General features: G+C 44.1%; 3 protein-coding genes across 6 annotated transcripts in view; 2 read left to right on the forward strand and 1 right to left on the reverse strand.

The window, feature by feature from the left end:
- The first annotated feature begins 612 nt into the window (after positions 1-612).
- On the forward strand, positions 613-5,011 carry RER1 (retention in endoplasmic reticulum sorting receptor 1). 2 transcript variants are annotated; one of them, XM_042480184.1, is made up of 7 exons: positions 613-699; positions 1,473-1,577; positions 2,668-2,767; positions 3,093-3,171; positions 4,233-4,368; positions 4,610-4,736; positions 4,869-5,011. In XM_042480184.1, the coding sequence occupies exons 1-6, from the start codon at positions 619-621 to the stop codon at positions 4,697-4,699; spliced, it is 591 nt and encodes a 196-aa protein (XP_042336118.1). In that variant the 5' UTR covers positions 613-618; the 3' UTR covers positions 4,700-4,736; positions 4,869-5,011. The 2 variants fall into 2 exon arrangements, with proteins under 2 accessions (XP_042336118.1, XP_042336117.1); XM_042480183.1 differs by lacking the exon at positions 4,869-5,011 and having other exon boundaries at positions 4,610-4,768.
- Positions 5,012-7,921: 2,910 nt separating this feature from the next.
- Positions 7,922-13,230, reverse strand: PEX10 (peroxisomal biogenesis factor 10). The gene is made up of 6 exons (XM_042477788.1): positions 13,072-13,230; positions 12,093-12,173; positions 11,368-11,774; positions 10,153-10,328; positions 8,931-9,066; positions 7,922-8,110 (listed from the first exon to the last, which is right to left on the reverse strand). The coding sequence occupies exons 1-6, from the start codon at positions 13,190-13,192 to the stop codon at positions 8,042-8,044; spliced, it is 990 nt and encodes a 329-aa protein (XP_042333722.1). The 5' UTR covers positions 13,193-13,230; the 3' UTR covers positions 7,922-8,041.
- Positions 13,231-21,532: 8,302 nt separating this feature from the next.
- The window catches only part of PLCH2 (phospholipase C eta 2), a 239,746-nt gene continuing 237,314 nt past the window's right edge, over positions 21,533-23,964 (forward strand). For all 3 annotated transcript variants that reach the window (XM_042479267.1, XM_042479268.1, XM_042479269.1), the window contains exon 1: positions 21,533-21,887. The gene's annotated coding sequence lies outside the window, so the exon portion shown is untranslated. The remainder of the gene's footprint in view (positions 21,888-23,964) is intronic.

Below are 23,964 nucleotides of genomic sequence, written 5' to 3' on the forward strand. Positions count from 1 at the left end.
GTTGTCATGTTTTGTAGGGATTGCCAGTGGAGCGTCATAAACTCACAACATGCTTTCCTGCCTCGCTTTGCTGCTATCTATATCAAGTTGGGCTCTTCATTTGAAAATGTTTTGCAGAATATATGCACTCTTCATTTAATATACAGTGGTACCCCAGGATACGAAAGCACCGCGTTACGAAATTTCCGGGATACGAAAAAATTCTATAGGAAAAAACTGTTCCGGGTTACGTTTTTTTTTTTCGGGTTACGAAAATTTTTTTGGTGCTTTTCGGCGCTTTTTCGCACGAAATCGCGGCTTCCAGCGCTAGCGCCTATGGCTTTTTCGGGTTGCGAAATCTTTCGGGTTACGAAGGGCGCCGCGGAACGGATTAATTTCGTAACCCGGGGTACCACTGTACTAATAATCCTTTTTCATTTGGAAAGTTCAAAGTGTTGTAATTTCTGTGGACTCTACAGAAGAAATACATATCTCTAGGTTTGCAAGGACTCATGTACTTCGGACGTTTTGTTTCACCAAACTCAGCCTAACGCAGTTTCTTGAATTTAACTTGGTGGAAGTGTAGTATGCCAAAATTATGTTGTTAATGTTGTTTTTGTTTTGTTTCCGCAGCAAAAAATGTCAGAAGGAGACAGCACTGGTGATTCCATCCATGGCAAGCCTTCAGTGGTCTATAGATTTTTCACAAGACTTGGACAGGTTGGTTTCACACAGTTGGCTAAGAGATGCCTTGTTGTTGTTGTTGTGTGCCTTTTATACAACACCCCCAGCCCATTATTTAAAGATTTAAAGGTTTAAAGAAGGACAGCAATGAGGTTGCCATTCTGACTTCTCTGGGAAAGGAATTCCAGAGTCTAAGGCGCATTACAGACATGCCAAAGCGGCGTGCTAGGGTTGCCTCGGTACGTATTAGGGTTGAGAAGGGGCATCCCTTCTGGACGCCCCTAACCCTAATACGGACCGAGTCCATACAAAATGGCGGCGCCCATTCCACACGGGGGCTGCCATCTTGATGTAGCAGATGTGTTGCGTCTGCACGTCACACAGCGCAAATGACGCCGCAAGTGCGCCATTGGCGTCTCGCGGCGTCATTAGCGCGCTGCAAAGAGAAGTGCCATTTTGGGGCTTCTTATTTCCAGCACGGAGGAGCCGCGCAGTTTGGACACTGGGGCTCCTTCACACTGCAACTGGCAGTAGTGGCGGCCTGCCGCTTCTCGGCGCTCTGTAACGCACCTAAGGGTCAAGAGGGGATTCAAACCCTGGTGTCCAGAGCTGTGGTGCCAATGCTCTAATTGCTATGCCACACTGGCTTGCAAGAAATGCACTAATCCAATAAATGAGACTCCTAGTATGGTAGTTTCACGCCCTCAACTTCCCAGAACTATAGTTGAATCAATATATATATAATAATAATAATCTATGGGGTCCTTATAATGAGTAATACTGAACATTTACCATTATCTTTCTTCTAGATTTACCAGTCCTGGTTAGACAAATCTACTCCTTACACTGCAATACGATGGGTTGTAACGTTGGGCTTAAGTTTTATCTACATGATCAGAGTTTATTTACTGCAGGTAAGAGGCCAGAACATTAGTCGGTAGCTTACAACCACGGTCAGCTGTAATACAATGTTAGGCGCACTACTGATTTGTAGCAGCAGGTTGTCATCTTATCTATAAATACATAAATTAAAAATCACCAGGTTGTAAAAGAAAATAACATTCATCTTAAAAGAACTGGAGGTTTTTGTTTGTGAAACACTGATGAGTTTATCATGTTCCTGACACCGCACCTACCTTCATCTTGCTATGTTCCTTGTTTATACATTCAAGACCCCTTACCCTTTCCCTCTTCCCCAAGATAAAGCATCCAATCTCTCGTATCTCCCCTTATTTCAGCTTAGATCTGTCCTCGGCCCCCCCTCTTGTCGTCTCCCTCGTTGTGCACTTTGCGTCTTGGTTCTGCTTGGTTTAGATTGGGGTAGGTTTAGAACTACAGCTTCATAAACCCAAGTCAGCTTAGAAAATGGGCAAAGGTTATCAGATTTGTAGCTCCAAACATCTAGAAGGGTTTGAATTTGTTTTGCAGCCAGCCCTCTGTAGCCACGGATTCTGCATGCACGAAAACCTTGACTTTACCACTTAAGGGACACCATTTTACTATATCCATGTACATAATGGGACTTGAGCACACACAGATTTTGGTATCCATGAGGGCTTCTGGAACCAAACCCCAGCCAACACTAAGGACCCAGTGTATACAGTCGGCCCTCTTTATACACGGATTTTTTATACATGGATTCAAGCATCCACGGTTGTAAATGTTCAATAAAAGTATATCAAGTATCAAATCCCCTTTTTATATAAGGGACACCATTTTGCTATGCCATTGTATTTAATAGGACTTGAGCATACACAGATTTTGTTATTCATGGGGGATCTTGGAACCAAACTCCAGCGGATAACAAGGGTTTCATTTCTCATACATTGCTTGCTTTATATTCTCCTGCTGCTTCTCAATATTTTTAATAGTCAGTTTCATATCCTTCCAAGCTGTGGGCAACATAGGTCTGCGACTGTGTGTTTTTATGTTGTGTACTTTAGATTGATTCACTATTTGACGTTCTCGATTTCCCCCACCCACCCTTTTGTCTTTCCTTTCCAGGGTTGGTACATTGTGACATATGCCTTGGGCATCTACCACTTAAACCTTTTCATAGCTTTCTTGTCGCCAAAGGTAGATCCCTCTTTAATGGAAGATTCAGGTATAAAGAACATTCCTACTCTTATTTTAATCTTGTACTGTTTGTACTGCTGCTGTTTTGTTTTAATTAACTGTCATATAATCCTATTATGGACCACATTATTAAAACCATATTTGGGGACCATTCTGTTTTTGATCAAGACCTGTATTTTAGCTTGATGCCAAACTAAAATCATAGTTGGTGCCAATGAAACCCTGGAGATTGCAGGGTTTGAAACTGGGGCCTATGTATCACTGAGCCATGACTCTGCCATTAACTACTAGTAGTTAAACAATCTATGATGGAATTATTTATTTTAAGATCTCGCATTTCCTCCTCTCTTCAGATGAGGGTCCTTCATTACCTACAAAACAAAATGAGGAATTTCGTCCCTTCATCCGAAGGCTGCCAGAGTTCAAATTCTGGTGAGTAACTTCTGTTTTCCTGCTCTTACTTCTCACTCCACCAGATTTCTGCTCTCTTAGATAGGCATGGGAATCCTTTGCTGCAAACCCAAAGCTCACTTCCAATTGACAACTTCCCCCATATCCCTAGCATTCCAATACTTTTCATTTTAAGATGTCATTATGGCTGGTGTTGCCGCTTCCTGGCTTAAATACCTAAAGGCACCAGGTTCTGTCTGATCTCAGAAGCTAAGATGGTCAGCTCTGGTTAGTACTTGGATGGAGACCACCAAGAAATGCTAGGTGCCATAGGCTCTATTCCAGAGAAAGGAACTGGCAAAACACCCCCTATTCCTTGCCTAAGGCCTGTTACAGACTGCCAAAATAAAGCTGCTTTGGGTCTCTTTGGAGGTATGCTATTTAAATGATTGCATGGGTCCTAAGTCTGGAGGTCGCACCAAAGCCACACTCCATTCCTAAGCACTGCAGTGCAGCTTTGGTGCAGCTTCCGGATTCTTAGGATGCATGCATCATTTAAACAGCATACCTCCAAAGAGACCCGAAGCAGCTTTATTTTGGCAGTCTGTAACAGGCCTAAGAAAACACTATGAAATTCATGGTGTCACCATCAGTCGACTGAAGGCAAAAACACACATTGCCACTTCTTCATGATTTGGAACAGTAGGATGCTCCCCGTTCAGGTACAATGTTTATTCTTGACTGAAATGTAGGTACCGTCAATCCCATACAAACGATTTCAGCAGTGTTGTTACTCCTCTTTTCTATCTCCCTTTCCCAGATTGCTCTTCCCTCTCTACTTCATGGGTTTGTTTGTAAGCGTATTTCATCCCAGTTGTTTGAAGTAGCAAGGTGTCATTAGCATTTCCACTCCAAATGCTGATATAACTGTAGCTTTCTGAATCAGATCTTAGTGCAAACTGATCAGGAGAAAGCAGGAAAATGGACCAGGTTATCTTAGCAGGAGATGGGGCATGCTACAGATACAGAAAGAAATCTGGACTGAGATTCAATAGCTTTAAAAGACCTTTATTGCAATGGCTACCTTTCCCTTTTCCTTCCAGGCACTCTGCTACAAAAGGTATCCTTGTCGCAATGACATGTACGTTCTTTGAGGCTTTCAACGTTCCAGTTTTTTGGCCAATTCTTGTGATGTATTTCATTATGCTTTTCTGCATCACCATGAAGAGACAAATCAAGGTAGGACTCTAAGGCTGTACGCTGTCCTTCGTAATTGAAATATCCCCTTTTCTTGGTGTGATTTTCTAACGCCTCTGGGTCATTGGGTGCTTTGTCGGAGGTCATAAATGTCTATTTTCCAACAAGAGCATCCTATATTGTAGATATTGGGTTGTGCTTGACCAGTGGACATGTGCTGGGGTTGGAAGAGGAAGGGAACTATAAGGTGTGTCCTGAATATTTTCTCTTTTCCCTCCTGCAGCATATGATAAAATACCGATATATACCCTTCACGCATGGCAAGAGGAAATACAAAGGGAAGGAAGAAGTGGGGAAGACCTTTGCCAGCTAGAAATCACACTTGAGCCTGCTGACCAACTCCTTACATTGTAATTAAAAGACCGGTTTTGAGCCATTGTAACAATGCCTCTTTTCTTCATACTAAGTCATCACTAAGAGGGCAGTTAGAACTTTTACCTTCAGTTTATTGTGGGCCAAGCATTTTTTTCTCTCTCTTTAAGTATTTCAGGAGGATACTGGCATTTGACAACTTCGTCTCGAATTCGGTGTCCTTTGGCAACAAGTTGCTGTTTCACGTGCCCAAGAGCTGTTTTCTCCCCTCACTGTCTTTCCTGGGAGGCAAGTACAAGCCACACTTGTGTTTCCATGTGTGCGCAAAACGGTCATAGGAACTATACACAGCTGGCTCCGACATGTTTGTGGACTTCAGGGCTTGGTTGTCTTTTGAGAGAGCGCCTTGGGCATACTGCAGAGCGGCTGTGTTTGTGCACACATTGCAAGGCATAGGAATATGAGGATGTAACCTTTAAAGCATTATAGGGCCTCCATTTAAGCTTAAGGTGGAACAGAGTTTTAACAGTTTAAACTAATATATATTTTGGTCCCTGGTTGCCCTGCCTCCTCTAGATTGTTCAAATGCTATATGACAGGAAAACAAGACTCCGATGGTCGCGTTACGTCCAGACTTTTTAAACCTCTCATTGCGCTTTGTAAGATCCAAGGTTTAACTAGAGAGACCTCTGGTATAATAACTATTTTTCCATGGTACTTCTGCTTAGAGGGGAAATTGCAATTTTAAAACAAGCCTGCCTTGTGTTTCTTGATTTTCAAAACGCAAGGTTTTATTTAGCTATTATGGCGAAGAAGAGGCTGATCTCCGGCTCTTTTGTGACGGTTCGATATTATTCCTAACTATCATGGTCTTGTTTTTGTTTTGCTAAAGACATGGGATTATCACTATATTAGGTAGCAGTTACTGACTTTTCCCTGAAACTGATTTTCTCTCTCTCTCTTTCTTTGTAAATGGACTTAAGTTTATTTCATGTAGTCTTTTCCAAGAGGCTTGCCATGGCAGATGAGGAGACTTTGTGGGTTTTAACACAGCTTCTAATTTTCTATGGAGAGAAATATTGACCTGCATGTACAAATTTTTGATGTTATTATACAGCTATAAACGATTTTACTGATCGACTTTTTTTTTTTAAATTCCCAACTTTATTAAAAGACGGTGCCCCTTTTCTGGATTCAATAGTTTTTATAACACCAACATACCGGAAAGCCTTACTCTCAACAGCATCCTTGAATCTTGTGGAGTAACGTATAGTGTTTGAGGTTGAATTCAAAGACATAGCCATGTTAGTCTGGAAAACCAGTATGCAAAGGGATCTCGCAGCACCTTTGAAACTTAACTGGAAGAAAGATGTTGGTGGCATGTGCTTTCATAGACTTGAACCTACTTCCACAGATGCACAGGATGAAGTGGAGAGTCCAGAGACAGATCTATATAAGCTGGTTGTGTGAGAGAATATATGGGGTGTGTGTTTGTGTTTGAGGTCAGTCTTAAAAGAACCAGTTTGCACTATTATCCCAATATATAGAGCAGAATGTTAGCTGTTTGCAACCAGTTGTAAAAGGAAATATTCACACTCTACTGGTCAGAAAGATATGAGTTATGCTACAGATTATTTCCCCCTCCAGTATTAAGACATTGTGAGAGCTTCTGCATAACATTAATAGGAAACAAATTGAAACACATCCACAGAAACAAATTCCGTTGAAAACTACTGAGTTTAAATTATTCAGGTGTATGATGCCTCATAAAAAGTGGTACAGGAATGTGTGTACAAACTGGATTTCAGAATGTGATGAGTAGAGCCTGTAGTAACAGACTAAAAAGGAAGGTATTAGCTTACTTTACACATTAAGGCTCCATACAGACAGACCAAAATAAAGCTGCTTCAGGTCACTTTGGAGGCATGCTGTTTCAATGATGCATGCTTATTAAGAGACCGGAAGCCATGCCAAAGCCAAGATCCAGTCCTACACAGCTTTGGTGCAGCTTCCGGGCTCTTAGGACTCATGCATCATTGAAACAGCATACCTCCAAAGTGACCCGAAGCAGCTTTATTTTGGCCTGTCTGTATGGGGCCATAGTTCTCCATCTTTTCACTTGCTGCCTAGAATCCATAATACTCCACATAATATATATATATACACACACACACACACACACACACACACACACAGTGCGCCCACGACATACGCGCGCCCACCATACGCGGCCTTGAGCATATGTGCTCAAGCCGCGGCGCGCACGCAGGGTGGAAGGGGCGGCGCGTCCCATTCAACTGAATGGGTGCGTGCACCCGTTGCGCTCTGTGCGTGCCTGCGCCGCCGCGCTGCCGCACACGAGCCCCATTGTTTCCAATGGGGCTCGAGCATAGGCGGAATTCGCCTTATGCGAAGGGATCCGGAACAGATCCCCCACGTAAGGCGAGGACGCACTGTATATGTGACACTACAGGATGAAACACTTTTTCCTCCTGCTGCATCTAGGAAATGTCTTCTTTCATGCCAGCCTTTGACTGAGGCACCTCTTTCCTAGATTGTAACATTGTACAGCGTATTCCTTACTCCTGTGGGGTAGGTTTAGCCAGATCGTAGCCAAACTGTGAATGTCTACATCATTGGTTCCCAACCTTCCTAATGCTGCAACCCTTTAATACAGTTCCTCATGTTGTGGTGACCCAACCCCATGAAATTATTTTCATTGCTACTTCATAACTGTAATTAAATAGGTGTTTTCCAATGGTCTTAGGCGACCCCCATGAAAGGGTCATTCGACCCCCAAAGGGGTCCCAACCCACAGGTTGGGAACCACTGGTCTACGTTGACTTCACAGCACTTTAAAAGCTATACCAACTCCAATGCATTTAGAGCATTTGAATGTAGAGCCCTTCTACGTTGTTCTAAAAAGCCTGGATTAACATATTTAGTTATCTGCTAGTAGAGCCTTCTTCCTAGAGACACTTAAGCTAGAAATACAAGATTTGCAACAGTCTAGATATTATGGCAAGTGGGAATTATTTTAATTAAACTCGAACTCGCCACTCAGGCAGAAAAATCCTATTTTTCAAAAGCAGTGGGATCTGGTCGATGCCAACTCCCCCTAAAATGGCTGGATAGATTTATTTTAACAAGCCAAGGGATGGATACTATGGCTTTGTGTTAAGTGAGAAGTTCTTATCACCCTGTAAAGGCAGTAAAACTAGCGTTTGGCTGCTCAGTTTTTTATTGCAGGAATTTAATATCAAAGTCTTGCATATCATTGATTGAAAATTGTACTTTAGTTGGCTCCCAGCATTTTGCCATCTGAGAGTCTGGCCAGGAAATCTCATTGATAGTGTCGCAGGTAAATCAGCTTCTGTGGATGGAATTTCTCTCTACATAATGGGCACTCAGCCTGGAAAGGGAGAATAAGTAAAGTAGGATTAGAAAATGCACCCTTCTGAAATGTTTTAGCCAAACAAGCATCCCTCATTATCTTCGGCTGGTTTCTTTTCAAATGTTGCCTGTTGTTGTTGTTCTACTGATGTATATTTCACTCTTTCCCCAAAACTGGAACTCAAGAGTGGCTTATTTTGACCTCTTTTGTGGTACCGAAGCTTGCAGGTGTTATGCTTGAATAGTTACTTGTCAACCATGACAGTTGCCGTCACTTCGAAGGCAAGACTTATAGTAATAATTTTAATATAGTAGAATATAGAATAGAATGTAAAAGATAATGAAATGATGGAGCTTAATGAGAAACAACATTCCTGAAGCTTTCAATACTTTGGTCAGTCTAGCTTGCTAATATCTGCACAAGGTGTAGTTACGGCCCTACAGATAGTTTTAAATCGTGAGTCTCATACTTCCAGAGTCATTGGAAGCTAGAAGTAAAACATACTTAGAGGGCCACTGGTCCCCTTGCTTGACTTACACCTAACTGATAGTTCTCTAAGGGTTCAAACAAATAATATAACCAAATAGTAATAAAAACATCTGAAACGTAGGTGGAGACACTGCGGAGTAGCCTTCTGGCGTTTGTCATATAACCCATACTTGAGCTCATAGCTTGTGAGCGCTGTTGATGTTAGGTCAAATGCATTCAAAGCTGGAGGTAAATAATGTCTATAGAAGCTGCCGGAGCTAAGCACAAACTTGTGTTCATGTTAGAGATATAAGGAATACGCATTATGGTACTGGCCCGAGTTCAGGTATTTAGGAGAGTCGGTACGTACCTTTGTGTTGCACCACTCTGTGACGCATTCCCAGCAAAAGAGGTGCCCGCATGGAGTGGCTGTGGTATGCTGCCGTTCTTCTAAGCACAGAGTGCAGTAAGAACTGCGGTTCAGGAACCGCTCCTCAGTCTGAGTCCTGCGGGAAACAAGGTGGGAAATAATTATCATTTTCATTCAGCTTACTCCCACGGAAGAAAACGTTTCTGCAACCAATATGCTCATCACATCAGGAGACATTTAGGAATCTAGAGTGTAACTTGCAAGTTCTGCTGACACCAGCATCCCCCAACAAAAGTATGACTTTCTAGCCCTCATGGTTCGGAACAACAACATAAATTGCCTGGCCAACATAACCGTGTCCGTCCAAAAGACTGGATGGATGAGAGTAAAGGGGAGTCAATGCTTCTTTTAGGTGCTTCCAGGACAGACTGCGCTCTCACCTTTCGCCCCTCTATTCAGAGAATGCGAAGGTTCCTTTTTATATTTTTAACAGGAGTTAAGTACAGTACTTGCATACACATAAACTTATATATATGTACTTATATACATTAACAATACACGTTGAGTACTCCCGAGTGCTTTGACAGAAGTGTTTGGATGCGGTATTTGTTTGGAGGATATATTTGGACTACCTGTATTTGTACATACATACGGACATATTTTGGGATGAGACCCCAAGTTTAACCACAGAATATATTTATAGACTCCTAGATTGGGTTATGGCTGTTCAGACTAGCCAAAATAAAGCTGCTTTGAGTCTCTTTGGAGGTTTGCTGTTTAAATGATGCATGGGTCCTAAGAGTCTGGAGGTCGCGCCAAAGCCACACTCCATTCCTAAGCACTGGAGTGCAGCTTTGGTGCAGCTTCCAGATTCTTCTGATGCATGCATCATTTAAACAGCATGCCTCCAAAGAGACTCAAAGCATCTTTATTTTATTTATTTATTTATTTATTTATGTATTTATATCCCGCCCTTCAGCCCTAATGGCTCTCAGGGCGGCTTACAATTATTATTTTTAATCAGACAGTTCCCTGCCCTCAGGCTTACAATCTAAAAGACACGAAACAAAAGGAGAAGGGAATGGTGGAGGGAAAGGGGATGAGGTCCAGTGGTTCTTCTCTCCCTCTGAGACCTGGACCAAGGCAGGTGGATTGGAGGGAGGGCTCTTCCTCCTTCCGTTTTATTTTGGCAGTCTGTCAGTCAAAATGCCAGATACTATACCTTTGATAGGACAGGTTGCGATGCAGCTTCCATTCTTGCCTTGCCCTTTTCATCTGTTGGAACCTGTAGGTGTGCATGCCAACCATCAGCGCCAGATGCAGCAGTGAGACAATCCCCAGCCATCTGTAGCTGGATCGAACTTTCCTCTGGTCTCCAGCAAATCCCATATAGCGAAGCTGCAAGGTTGGGTCAGGGCAGGGAATAGGCAAAATCACATACTGTTCATGTGATTTAGATGAGCATTGAATACTTTAGAGAAGCTGTAGTGGAGTCTCCTTCCTTAAGCAGAGGCTGGATGGCCATCTGTCAATGGGGATGCTTTGATGGAGAGTTCCTGCATGGCAGAACGGGGTTGGACTGGATGGCCCTTGGGGTCTCTTCCAACTCTACGATTCTATGATTCTAAGATTTCCCATTCTGGGCTCCAGCATTAAAGACTCTTCATTGCTCAAAATAGCTCCGCTAGCCAATGATGCAGTGATGGTGGAGAAATAAGACTTCACTGCCGTCTTTGCCACTAAGCATCCACTAATAAACTCTTCATGTAGTTTGCATCCATTGCTCCAGGTCCTATTCTCTGGAGCAGCAGAAAACAAGCTTGCTCCATCCTCAATATGACACCCCTTCAAATACTTATACAGGGCTCTCATATCACCAATAATTTTATATCTTTCACCTTAAAGATGTCACATTGAGGATGGAGCAAGCTTGTTTTCTGCAGCTCCAGAGAACACGACCCGGAGCAATGGATTCGAATTGCAGGAAAAGAGATTCTACCAAAACATTAGGAGGAGCTTCCTGATAGCAAGAGCTGTTTGGCAGTGGAAGACGTTCCCTCGGAGATTGATGGAGTCTCCCTCCTTGGAAGTCTTTAAACAGATGCTGGATGGCCATCTGTCAAGGGAGCTTTGATTGTGTATTCCTGCATGGCAGGTGATTGGGTCTCTTCCAACTCTATGATTCTATTCTATGATTCCCACAATACTAGTGGGTTGATCTGGCTCTGATTTGATTAAGGACATTTGCGAGAGATTGTATTAATGGCCCTGGTCATAGAATCAGAGTTGGAAGAGACCACAAGAGCCATCCAGTTCAACCCCTGCCATGCAGGAACTCACAATCAAGGCACCCTTATCCCATCTTTACCAGAAGTAACCAAGGCCATCACGGCTACCCCCTGGATGTTTCCATGCCGAAAAGAAGCTTTTTACTTACGTATGCGATCCCTGTCATCCTCTTTGACAGGTGGTAGAAGAGACCATTCATATAAAAGATGGCCAAGTGCAGCCTCCGAAGAAGTGGGAGGCTTTGCCTGAGGATGTACGCAGACTGGCCAAGCGTTTTCTTCTGCTGCGCTGTTAACGTGCCAAGCCATTTCCGCAACCAATGCTGTAAGAAACTTCGACTCCTCAGTCTACCCAAGTATCCGCTCTGCGGCGTCCTCGTCCCATCTGATTCTGCCTCAAGTTCGTGTTCCAGGTGCTTTAGTCCCTTGTCTAACATGTAAGGCAAGACCGCGTGCAGAGCAATGAAAGCGGCCCGCCGAAGCACCGAAGGCACTCGCTTGCCCGATGCGTCCACTTGGATGATACCGACATATTCTTCGCCAAGAGTTTGGTAACCTGGAGAAATAAACACACAACAGGAACAAATGGTTGCCTTGAAGAAGTGATGCACAAGTTTAGGCTGTACTCAGCATTAAATGATAATGATGATGATGATGATGATGATGATGATGTGAATTCCATAGCAGTTAGACTTCTACATTTGAGAGGTCCGGTGCCGCAACAAGTTACCATTCCCAGAACTCCGTAGCAGTGGTTAAAGTGGCTTCAAACTGGATGATTTCTGCTCTGTGGATGCAGCCTCAGAAAGTTAAATTTGAGATGGTAGCAGACTCAACTGCGCATAGACCGGTTTAAGGAGTGTAAAGGAATTACCTGAAAGGGTTGTAAGAGTGAAATACGCCACGTCTGCAAACAGCTCGATTTCCTTCTGCCACTCCAGCCATGTTTTAGCCCCTAGAGACAGAGCAAACGACACAATAAGCAAACTGGGATCCCACAGTTAAACTGTTCAATGTCTTCAGCAGGAATAGAATAGAAACATAGAGTTGGGAGAGACCCCAAGAAAAGCCATCCAGCCCAACCCCCTTCTGCCATGCAGGAACTCTCCATCAAAGCATCCCTGACAGATGGCCATCCAGCCTCTGTTTAAGGATCGAGGCAGGTAACAGCAGATACAAATCGCAAAAATAACAACATTTAAACACAATAATTAACACAATATCCCACAAACACGCCCACCTTCAATAATTAAAACAATACAATTAAATTCTTAAAACAAAGGAGGCGCCCCATGGATCCCCCCCCCCAAAAAATCCCATTAAATACAAGGGATAATAAAATGTCTTCCATTTTATAAAATGGTAAATCAAGGTTTGATTTGTGGAATTTAAGATTTTATAGATATAGATATAGATATATAATTTAAGATATATAGATCTAGATATATAGATACATAATTTAAGATATATATAATGTAATCGTTGAAAAGCCAGAGATGTAATATAATATATAATATATTATAGATAGATAGATAGATAGATAGATAGATAGATAGATAGATAGATAGATAATTTAAGATATATACGCACACACACACACATACATACATACATATACAGTACTGTATAAGTATTTTCAGAGCATGGCTGCTTGAATCGACGTATAAAATAAAAACAACCCTGGGAATTGTAGTTCTTCGTGGCGCCAGAGCTCACTCTAACAGAGGAGGCTCGACCTCTCACAGAACTACATTTCCCAGAGTCCTCTAGCACTGAGCCCAGCAGGGCAGTTAAAGTGGATTATCCCTGCAATATGGATGCAGCCTAAGAAGCCAAAGGGACCCCCTCCTCACCGGCCAAGCTGCCCAGAGCCGCCCCGGAGCCGCTCCTCAGCGCCGCCCGGTAAACCTCGTCCTTCTGGGCGGCTCGAACCAAACAAGCCGGGCCTGGATCCGCTGCCGCCATCGATGCCATAAGTAAGGGCAACGCTTCCGCCCTTAGCTCCTCCGGGCGTCAGCGCGCCTCTTCTACGTCAGCAAATAGAGACGAACGCACGCAGACGCACGGAAACATAGAGCTAGGAATTGTAGAGTGACATGTCTCCCATCGTAAGGGCAACGCTTCCGCCCTTAGCTCCCCCCCGAGCGTCGGCGCGGACTTTCTACGTCCGCAAATAGTGACGAACGCACGCAGACGTACAAAAACATAGAGGTAGACATTTTAGAATGACGCTGTGGAACTGCACTTCCGAGACAAGCACTTTTTGCCCACGTTGTTGTTGTTGTTGTTGTTGTTCTCTGTCTCCAAGTCATTTTGGACAACATTGCATTGTTTTTGGCGCTGCTATTGGCTTCCCCCCCCTTTTTTCCTTTTTAATTTTTTTATTTTAAAACTTTATTGAAACTGGAATTTCATATAATCAATATTATACAACAACAACAACAACAATAAATTATTTATATCTCGCCCCTCTTCAAGATGCAATCAGGGCAGCTTACAAAGACGAGAGATGGAAGGGACCCCCTCAAAAGACATTTAGTCCACACCCCTTTTGCTACACTAGGATATATAGCACCCCAGCATCCTCCAGGGTGTCTGAATGGGGGAAGGAAAGGTAGGGTGGCCTAGTGGTTAAAGCCATGGGCCTACCCCTATCTCTCCCCAATGAGACTCGAAAGCCCCACTAAAAACAAGAGATGATGATGATGATGATGATGATGATGATGATGATGATGATGATGATGATGATACTCTTGGACTGGAAGAGGCCAGGATGCAAAGGGACCAAAGCTTTTGGGTCCTCAGCCTAATGATGATGATGATGATGAATGTAAATTTGGAGGCCTGCAACGCCCCTTTCCGCCACCAGAGGGCGCCCCAGGACAGGAAAGGATAATCATACTGTATTAATAAGCGTCAAGAGGCCAAAGTGCGCCCTTTGAGCCACAGGAGGGCGCCCGAGAGAGAAAGGTATATTCCTCTGGTGGCGGAAAGGAAGCATTGCAGGCATTCTCAGGCTCCAAGGGGCTCATGGTTCCTGGCTCCTGGGTTTGTTTGGGAGACTCGTCATCTTTGCCTCTGCCTCTGGGTTCCCAGGAGAAAGAAGAAGCAGTGGCCACCAGTGGGCTTCACAAAAGGAGGCTCTTTCCCAGTGTCCCTCCGTCCTCCATTGATGCCAATGCTGCTGGAAAGCCTTACAGCTGGATGGAGGAGTGTGTGTGTGTGTGTGTGTGTATCAGAAGTATGCGTGTATGTATATATATATATATATGCACACACACATATATACACAAACACATACATACTTCTGCTGTGTCTATATATACATACACACACACACATACTTCTAGTGTGTGTGTGTGTGTATATATATATATATATATATATATATACTTCTGAGCTATAGAGACAGATACACACACACATATATACACAGACAGACACACATATACACAAACACACAGGATAGGGTAAAAGATGTATGAGTTGTTATTATTATTATTATTATTATTATTATTCAGAACACATTCAAGGGTAGCTGGATCCCAAAATCCATGATGCTGAAGTCCCAATGGAGGAGTAAAAGGGTTCTTCCGCTTCAGTTTCCTGGAGAAGAGGTGAGACTGCAGTCCCCAGCATCCCTGGCTCCTCGTCCTCCTTCCAGTTGTAAGGCTTTCCAGTAGCATTTAGATGAGGTCCTTCCTGGATCCCAAAACCTATAACTGCTGAAGTCCCATTAAGTCCAATGGCGGAGTAAAAGGGTTCTTCCGCTTCAGTTTCCTGCAGGAGAGGGGACCCTCTGGCCCTCTAAGACTGCAGCCCCCAGCATCCCTTCCCAGGCTGCTGGGAGTTGCAGTCCAACCATTTAGAAGAGGCCCTTGGTGTCTGCTGGGGTTTGGCTCCAGCCAGGACTCTCCCTCCATGGGATAGATCTATGGGGCATTTCTTTCCTCATCCTCCGTCCAGCTGCAAGGCTTTCTAGCAGCATTGGCATCAATGGAGGGACCCTGGGGAAGAGCCGCTGTCTGAAGCCATGGACCTTCTGGGAGCCTCCTTTTGTGAAGCCCAATGGCCACTGCTCCTCATTTCTCCTGGGAACCCAGAGGCAGAGGTAGGGCCACCAGTTTTGGGGTAACAATAACAATAACAATAAACTATTCACCTTTTAAATGATTATAATTATGGTCCATGGGCCACACCCCTCGGGAATAGGCAACCAAATACACACAATTTCTATCTATATACACACATACACACACGTCTCTATATGCACACATGCATGTTATATGTGTGTATATTGAGAGATATGTATGTGTGGATATAGATATATACGTTCGTATTTGTGTATGCGTCCGTATATAGATATATGTGTATATATATGTGTGTGTGTGTGTGTGTGTCTGTAGCTTTAAACTTGTGTCTGTATACAGATGTGTGTCTGTATAGATCTACATGTATATTTATATAATATATGTGTGTATATATGTGTGTGTGTGTATATAGATAGATAGACAGACAGATAGATAGATAGATATGTGTATATATACATATATATGTGCGTGCGTGTGTGTGTGTGTGTGTGTGTGTGTGTGTGTGTGTGTGTGTAGATATGTATGTGTATGGGCCCTCTATAGCGCTGGGGTGCGATGTATCCCCACAAGACAGAAGGGGCTTGGACCGGAGGGGGGAGGGATTTGGGGGACCCTTTGCCTTAATGTATCTGAAGGGGTTTTCTAAAGGAATCAGGTGTCCTTCTCTCTCTCTCTCTCTCTCTCTCTCTCTCTCTTTAGTTCGCTCTCTTGCTCGACTTTTGTGCCTCTCTCTCTCCTTAAGTCTATCCAAAGGAGTTTGGAGGAAGCTCAAAGAGGCTGCAGTGCTCTAAAATGGCCACTAGATGGCAGCCGTGTATTAGGAATGTTCTCTATGAGCCAGAACTTGATCAAACCGAAGTCTATGGAGACTCAGGTGTTGGTGATGATGATGATGATGATGGTTGCATCAAATGCACCTGGATGCCTTCTTCCTCTCTCCTTTGCCCAGAGCCTCCCTTCTCCAAACCAAACCCTTGAGGCCAGCAATACTTGGCATTTCCAAAAGTTAAGACCCCCTCCCTTCTCTCTCTCTTTTGATCAATTAAAAGGTGTATGCTTAATTATTATTGTGATTATTATTATTATTATTATTCAGAAAACATTCAAGGGTAGCTGTGGATCCCAAAAGCCACAATGCTCAAGTCCCATTCAATGCAAGGGAAGAGTCAAAGGCTTGGTGAGACTGTAGTCCCCAGCATCCCTGGCTGGCTATTGTTGGCTAAGGCTGATGGGCATTGCAGTAGAACGAATTAGAATAGGCCTTCCATGGATCCCAAAACCTATGGATGCTCTAGTCCCATTAAGTGCAATGGAGGAGTCAAAGGGGATCCTTTGGCCCTCTAAGACTGCAGTCCCCATCATCCCTTCCCAAATCCCAGGCTGATGGGAGTTGCAGTCCAATGAATTAGAACAGGCCCTTCATAGACCCCAAAACCTATGGATGCTCTAGTCCCATTAAGTGCAATGCAGGAGTCAAAAGGGACTCTTTTGGCCCTCTAAGACTGCAGTCCCCATCATCCCTTTGCAAGATGCTGGGAGTTGGAATCCAGGGATTTCAAAATGTCCTCCATTCTGACATCTCAGTCTCAAGAAGCCAGCTTTGGGGGGACCCCTGATAACAGTGGGATGTTATGTATCCCCACAAGACAGAAGGGGCTTGGACCAGGGGGGGATTTGGGGGGCCCTCTATAATGCTGGGGTGCTATGTACTCTGACAGAGAAGACTAAATGCCTCACAAAAACTACAGTTCCCAGAATTCCATGGTACTGAGCCATGACAGTTAAAGTGGTATCAAACTAGTTTATTTGTGCAATGTGGATCATATGGGATTTACATAGACATAAGATATGATGTTGGAGCTTTCATGGTTCCCTGCTCAGTGTCTATAACTAAATTTGCCGAATCTCTCCAACTGAACATTCTCTAATAAAATTACTGATTGTATGAATGCACAAATTCTGTGTCGTCATCATCATCATCATCTTGCAGGGCTCACGAAATCCTCCCTTTGCTGAAGTGAGATTTGTGGCTATTCTTCCGCACAGCAGATGGGAAAACCGGGTTTTAACAAAGCGTCCTCCACTTAGGAAGCGAATGTGTTGTGCGCCGCTTACAGTTGTGCTGCCACAAAAAATGAATCCAGGCATGCCTTTCAGTTAAAATGTTTCCCTGGAGAGACCCATGAATCACAGATGGCTTGATTTAGTGGACTCCGTCGGAGGGAACACAGTGATTCAAGCCCCGGTAGTATAAATACACCAGGGATTAAAGTGTGAGTTAGAGGATCATTTGTCAGGAACCCAGTGATTTGCAGATTATGATGCTGATGTTGCAATCATGGTGCCGTCTCTACCTTTCAGCACTGAGTCATCCATAAAGAGGAATGGGTCCAGATGGATGCACAGTAGAAATACATACGTACGCATAGTGTCCGTTGCATCACATGTGTGCCATTGGCATTACCTGGGCGCCACTAAAAGAACCCAGAAAAACCAGGTTCTTTTTACTCTGGAGGGACGCCACGCGGTCTAGCGGTTGTGGCATCTCTCCGGAATAAGAAGTAAGTAATTTGTATTGTGAAATTTGAAAATGTTAATTAAAAAAATAAATAGAGAAGAGTATCCTATTAAATGTGTCATCTCTGAAAGGACCTCAGATGGTGACCTTGCGCCAAATAATGATTCCAGCACATGAACGCTCCTCCGGAAATAACCCAACACACTTGTGCAACAATTCAATCATTCCGGCTGGAAATGAACTTGAAGATCCATCTTGTAAGCAAACTATTAGTGTAAAAACCTGTGCCCATTGAAGGGAAGGAATCGTCGCCAGCATTGTCCATGTGGTGATTGGCGCCACAGACGTACTTGAAGGAAATGTTATTTGCACCCATTTCATCTGGGTTCAAGCCGGAGTTCCAGACCAGAAAAACAAGACCTGGCAATCCACCTGGCTTGTTTTTGGATATCATTGATCATAGTATGGTCTATTGGTCTATGGCATTGGATTAGTGGAATCATAGAGTCCTAGAATCCTAGAGTTGGAAGAGACCCCAAGGGCCCTGATCCAGTCCAACCCCATTCTGCCATGCAGGAACTCTCAATCAAAGCATCCCTAACAGATGGCCATCCAGCCTCTGTTTAAAGACCTCCAAGGAAAGAGACGCCACCGCTTTCCGAGGAAGTGTCTTCCATTGTCTAACAGTAAAATGCTCCTTCTTTGGAGGTCTTTAAACAGAGGCTGGATGGCCATCTGTCGGAGATGCTTTAGTCGCCGAAACCTCATGCTGCCAACTCCTTTCTTTCCGCTAGTCTCAGAGGTGCTACAAGAGCTCTCTACATACTGTTTTTCTTGGGGTAGGGGCCCTTTCCTGCTTTGTAATTATAATGCTGTGATCCCACTTGGCTTGCCATAGATCCATCCAAAGGAATCCTGGGATTTGCAGTTTAAGGAGGGGTCTTTAGAATTCTCCACCAGGGATTTGTAGTGTCTCCTCAAACTACAAGTCCCAGATACACAGGATGTAGTCGTGGCCATTAAAGTGGACTCATGGCGTTATAACTGTGTAGTTTGAAAGACCCTATAACCTTATTGTGTCAAGAATTCCCTATGCAGTCCAACAGCCAATTTGTGTTGCGATGGCTACATCTTGGCCTCATTCCCACTACATTTTAACCCAGTTTGCAAACTGGTTTGAAGTGATTAAAGGACCCTGGTTCGCACTTGAGTCGAATCGCCAAAGCGGTTTGGAGGGGGGGCCATGTTAGACCTATTTAACGCACAGTGTGAACCACACTCCGCTGACAAATTGATCCATTGATTCAGATTGCAAACTGATTTATTTGTAAGTGGGAAGGACAAAATGGGCTGGGATTGATTTTGCAAGGCACACATATTGGCAATGTATGTGTTATCACACAATGCTAATATAGTGCAGATAAGGTATTCCTTTCTCCTCCTCGATCCCATATGTTCTGACTGTGGTTTTGGATCAGGGTTGGGTTGGGTTTTTCTTGCAAGTGCATTTTTTCTTGTATAACTTTTTAAAAGAAGCTGAAGGCATACATATCTTGTTTACAGAACCAGACAGTTTATCCTGTCCAGTTGCTATGAATGGCTCCTTGAAGTCTCAAAGGCTTAAAATGCACCCTGGTTTAAATAAATACTCCAGATCCAGACTATCAGGTCAGGGTAAAGGAGGTTTAAATCCTCTCCTCCTTAAAGAAAGAAATCGGCAGCATGAAGTTTCGTAGACTTCAGTCTGTTTCCTCAGATGCAAGTAGACTGAAGTTTAGGAAAGCTCATGTTGCCAACTTCTTGCTTTCACTGAGTCTCCAAGGTGCTACAAGATCTCTCTATGTACTGATTCTACAGACTAACACTCCTCCTTGTTTGTTTTCTGAAATGGAAAACTTCCATTGGCACTACAGAGAAGTGCCTTTTCCCTCTCCAAGAAGGATATTGACAAGCTGTAACATGTGCGGAGAAGAGAGATCAAGATGATCAAAGGTCTGGAAAGCAAACCCCATGAGGAACAAGTAAGGGGCTAGGCATGTTTAGCTCGGAGAAGATTGAGAAGCGACACGACAGCTATCTTGAAATATCTGAGGGAATGTCATGTAGAAGAAGGAGCAAGCTTGTTTTCTGTTGCTCCAGAGACTACTAGGACATGAATGGATGGATTCAGATGACACAAAAAGAGATTCTCCAGAAAGATTAGGGAGGATGTCTTTACTGCAAGAACTGTTCAGTAGTGGAATGGACTTCCTTGGAGAGTGGTGGGCTCTCCACCTTTGGAGGTCTTTGAACCCAGGTTGGATCGGCATCTTTCACAAGTGTTTTGGCTGTGTGTTCTTGCATGGCAGAGACCTGACTAGATAGCCCTTGCAGCCCCTTTATAGGATCACAGATTCATAGAATTGGAAGAGACCACAAAGGCCATCTAGTCCAACCCCATACCGCAAGCATCAAACCAAAAATGGTTCTGTCTTCTCATCTACCACTTTTCCACATGCAGCAATACACAACCAAAGCATCCTTGACAGATAGCCATCCAGCCTCTGTTTAAAGACCTCCAAAGAAGGAGACTCCGCCACACTCTCAGGTAGCATCTTCCACTGTCGAACAGCGATTACCATCAAGACGTTCGTCCTAATGTCTAGATGGAATCTCTTTTCCTGTAGCTGGCATCCATTGCTCCGGATCCTATTCTCTTGAGCAGCAGAAAACAAGCTTGCTCCTTCCTCAATATGACATCCCTTCAGATACTTAGGTCCCATTCCCACTTACAGATAAATTGGTTTGCAATCCGAACCGATAGATCGATTTGAAAGTGGAGCATGGTTCCCACTACATTTGCCCCGATCACATTTCCCCCTCTAAAATATTCCACTTGTGGTTCACATTCATGCATGAATCGATTCAAAATGGACCCTCTCCAGCTGGCCGAAGGGCAAATTTAAGTCGATTTGCATCTTGTGCAGAATCGATTTAACAAAAAAGACGCAGAAAAAATCAGCATCCAAAAGGCGTGGGTTAAATGGGTCTGGTGCATGGCCTCCTTCGCCCAATCGCTTCAGCAATTCGATTTAAGTGGGAACCAGGGTCATTTGAACTGGTTCAAACCAAATTGCGATCCAGCTTAAAAGGTAGTGGGAATGAGGCCATCTGTAATGAGGCTGTCATGTCATCTCTTAAACGTCTCTTCTCCAGGCTAAACATCCCCAGCTAAGGACTGGAGCGCAGCTTTGGCGCCGCTTGTGGCCTCTTAAGAGGCGTGTGTCATTTGAACAGCATACCTCCAAAGTGACCCAAAGTAGGTATCTTTTGGCCTGTCTGTCTGGGCCATAAAGTCTACTTTCTTAGACTCCACCATATGCTTCTGAGAAAGTCTAGGAAAGCTCCTGCTGCCAACTTCTTTCTTTCAGTTAGTCTCAAAGGTGATACAAGATCTCTCCACATACCGATTCTACAGACTAACACGGCTATATCTTTGAAATCTACAACAGCAACAGTCTAAACCACCTGAGGGCAGAACCCTGCTCCACACGCAAAGAATGCATTTGAGACATTCAACAGAAAAAAGTGTGTAAGCAAGAACCTAACTACTTGGTCTTATGATCTCTCCAAAGCCAGCCTCTGTGCTTGCTAATGGTTAACCTGACCGCCCACATGCGAGTTAACCACCTTTTCTCTTGGTGCCAGCTTGTTGGCGCACAAGAAAGCAGGGCATGTGGCATGGGGCACTAAGTCATAAACAATTTTCACTCTGTTTCCAATTCAAAGAACAAGTTCCCCTTTGTAAAAAAGAAAAGAGAGGAGTGTGTTGTCCACATAGTGCACTTTGCCCTCCTCCCATGGTGTTTGTTACCTTGGAGCTGAGCGGTCAGAACAAGGACGATAAAAAACTCCCTTTGTAATCTCAGAGCCCTCATTATGTAAAATATACATGGGAGGAGTGCGCTTCCCTACCCACTCCCATTGCTATATGGAAGAAAACCGTGTGCGTGAGAGGAAGAAGAAGGAGACTTTTTGGGAAGCAACGCTCGCCGTCCAACGAATGAGAGTCAACATTGAGGTATGTTCTCTGTAGATTTCCCCCACGCTTCTTCTTCTCTCCCCGCTCTTTAGTTGTTTTTGCTCAACGCACCTCCTGTGCTTTGAAGCAAAAGCAAGTTTGGCAACCTCAAACAAGCTCCTACAAGAATCGCTCAGTCGCTTCTACGGTTGCAACAGAACTTTTCCCGTCTCGGTTGGCCTTTCCTCTCAATTGCCGCGCGGAAGGGAACACGAGAAACCATCCTCCAGCTGGATGTCTCGCCGTCTTGGTATTTGGGCATGTGCCGGCTCTTGCTCGGCTGGAGAGTCAGCTTCAAACGTCACCGCTTTGGGTCCTATACTACCTTTAGAGATGAAGGAAGGGGTTGTTCGGGTGGGAGGTTTGGTTCTGAGAGCATGCGCTGCTTTTGGTACGGTGAACAGATCAGGCGCGGTTTCAGTTTCTTTGGAAACCCAACTGTTCCAAAATGCCCGCGTTCACGGAGAGCTTCTTAGCTGAAGATTGTCTAGGTAAGGTACTATTATTCTTTTCTTGCCCCAGCTTCTGGTAGTGTTTTTGTCAAAACATCAGAACGATAAGGAACTAATCTTCAAGAGGCTGATAAGAAAGATTCTGGCAGGGCAAAGCATTGCAAAGAGACGTAAATCTTTGGTTTAAAGCTGGCAACAGTACTAATGTGATTCGGAAGGATCCAGCACGCTCATGTGACCTTGCCGTATTATAACTCCGCTTCATTCTGCTTTGGTCAGGTCTCACCTGGAGCCATTGGGTCTGTACAGACAGGCCTAAATAAAGCTGCTTCGGGTCACTTTGGAGGTATGCTGTTTAAATGATACACGCATCTTAAGAGGCCAGAAGCTGTGCCTAAGCTGCGCTCCAGTCCTTAGCACTGGAGTGTGGCTTTGGCGCGGCTTCTGGCCTCTTAGGACGCATATGTCATTTAAACAGCATACCTCCAAAGTGACTAGATATAGAAGCATGGATCTGTGCATGAGTTCAGATCTGGCCACGGCTACAGCAACTTATTTCCCTTGGCAAATTTGTTTCGCTTTTCGGTTTTAATAACAAAAGAGGTGACAAAGTTGCTTCCCAGGTTGTCTCCTTGCCAGAAAGGAGAGCAAGCTTTTGCTGAAGCAAAAGGAATAAACTCTTCTAGAACATGGCCACATAGCCCAAAAAACCCACAAAAACCTATGCCTGTTTTTTTATTTCCCGGTCAGAGCTGTTACTGTGGAACAAATACAAACAAAAGTCCATCACTGATACCTTTATTCGCCAACTGAAATGCAGAATATACTTTAATATTGTCCATTTCAATTGGCCAATAAAGGTATCACTGATGGATTTTTGCTTTCATGTGTTAAATGGCCAACACAGCTATCTCTGCATGTTTTGTGGATTAATGGTTTAGCCAGAAAGAAAATGTGGGAAATTAACTACAGTATAGGAACTTGGATAGGAACCTCAAGAGCTCCCTGAGAAGTAAAGGCTACACTATTTTGAAGAAGAAGGTCAGCAAGGGATGCAGGTTGAGTCTCCCGTATCCAAAATGGGACTGGAGCATCCATGGATTTTGGTATCTACGGGGGGTCCTGGAATCAAACCCCAGCGGATACCAAAGGCCCAGTGTAACAACAACAACAAGAACAACAATAATACCACACTGTATTTAATGGAACTTGAGCATCCATTGATTTTGGTATCTATGGGGCATCCTGGAACCAAACCCCAGCAGATACCAAGGTCCCACCGTAGTAGTAGTAGTAGTAGTAGTAGCAGCAGTAGTAGTATTAATACCATACTGTATTTAATGGGACTTAAGCATCCATTGATGTTGGTATCTATGGGGGGTCCTGGAACCAAACCCCAGTGATGGTGAACCTTTTTGAGGCCGAGTGCCCAAACTGCAACCCCAAACCCACTTATTAATTGCAAAGTGCCATGTCCCTCTGGCTTTCTAGTAACAAACTCTGGCAAACTCTGTGCTGGGATGATGGCACACGTGCCCACAGAGAGGGCTCTGAGTGCCACCTCTGGCACGCGTGCCATAGGTTCGCCATCACTGCCCCAGCAGATACCAAGGTCCCACTGTAGC

This window comes from Sceloporus undulatus, chromosome 7 (assembly GCF_019175285.1).
Source record: "Sceloporus undulatus isolate JIND9_A2432 ecotype Alabama chromosome 7, SceUnd_v1.1, whole genome shotgun sequence".
Taxonomy (NCBI): domain Eukaryota; kingdom Metazoa; phylum Chordata; class Lepidosauria; order Squamata; family Phrynosomatidae; genus Sceloporus; species Sceloporus undulatus.

Excerpts from the sequence above, each read along its gene's own strand:
- RER1 (XM_042480184.1), top strand. The coding sequence starts at position 619 with ATGTCAGAAGGAGACAGCACTGGTGATTCCATCCATGGCAAGCCTTCA. Across the intron at positions 1,578-2,667 it reads TCAGAGTTTATTTACTGCAG|GGTTGGTACATTGTGACATA; the intron begins GTAAGAGGCCAG and ends TTTCCTTTCCAG. Across the intron at positions 4,369-4,609 it reads CCATGAAGAGACAAATCAAG|CATATGATAAAATACCGATA; the intron begins GTAGGACTCTAA and ends TCCCTCCTGCAG.
- PEX10 (XM_042477788.1), bottom strand. The coding sequence starts at position 13,192 with ATGGCATCGATGGCGGCAGCGGATCCAGGCCCGGCTTGTTTGGTTCGA. Across the intron at positions 12,174-13,071 it reads GGCTCTGGGCAGCTTGGCCG|GGGCTAAAACATGGCTGGAG; the intron begins GTGAGGAGGGGG and ends CTCTGTCTCTAG. Across the intron at positions 10,329-11,367 it reads GGATGACAGGGATCGCATAC|CTTCGCTATATGGGATTTGC; the intron begins GTAAGTAAAAAG and ends CCAACCTTGCAG.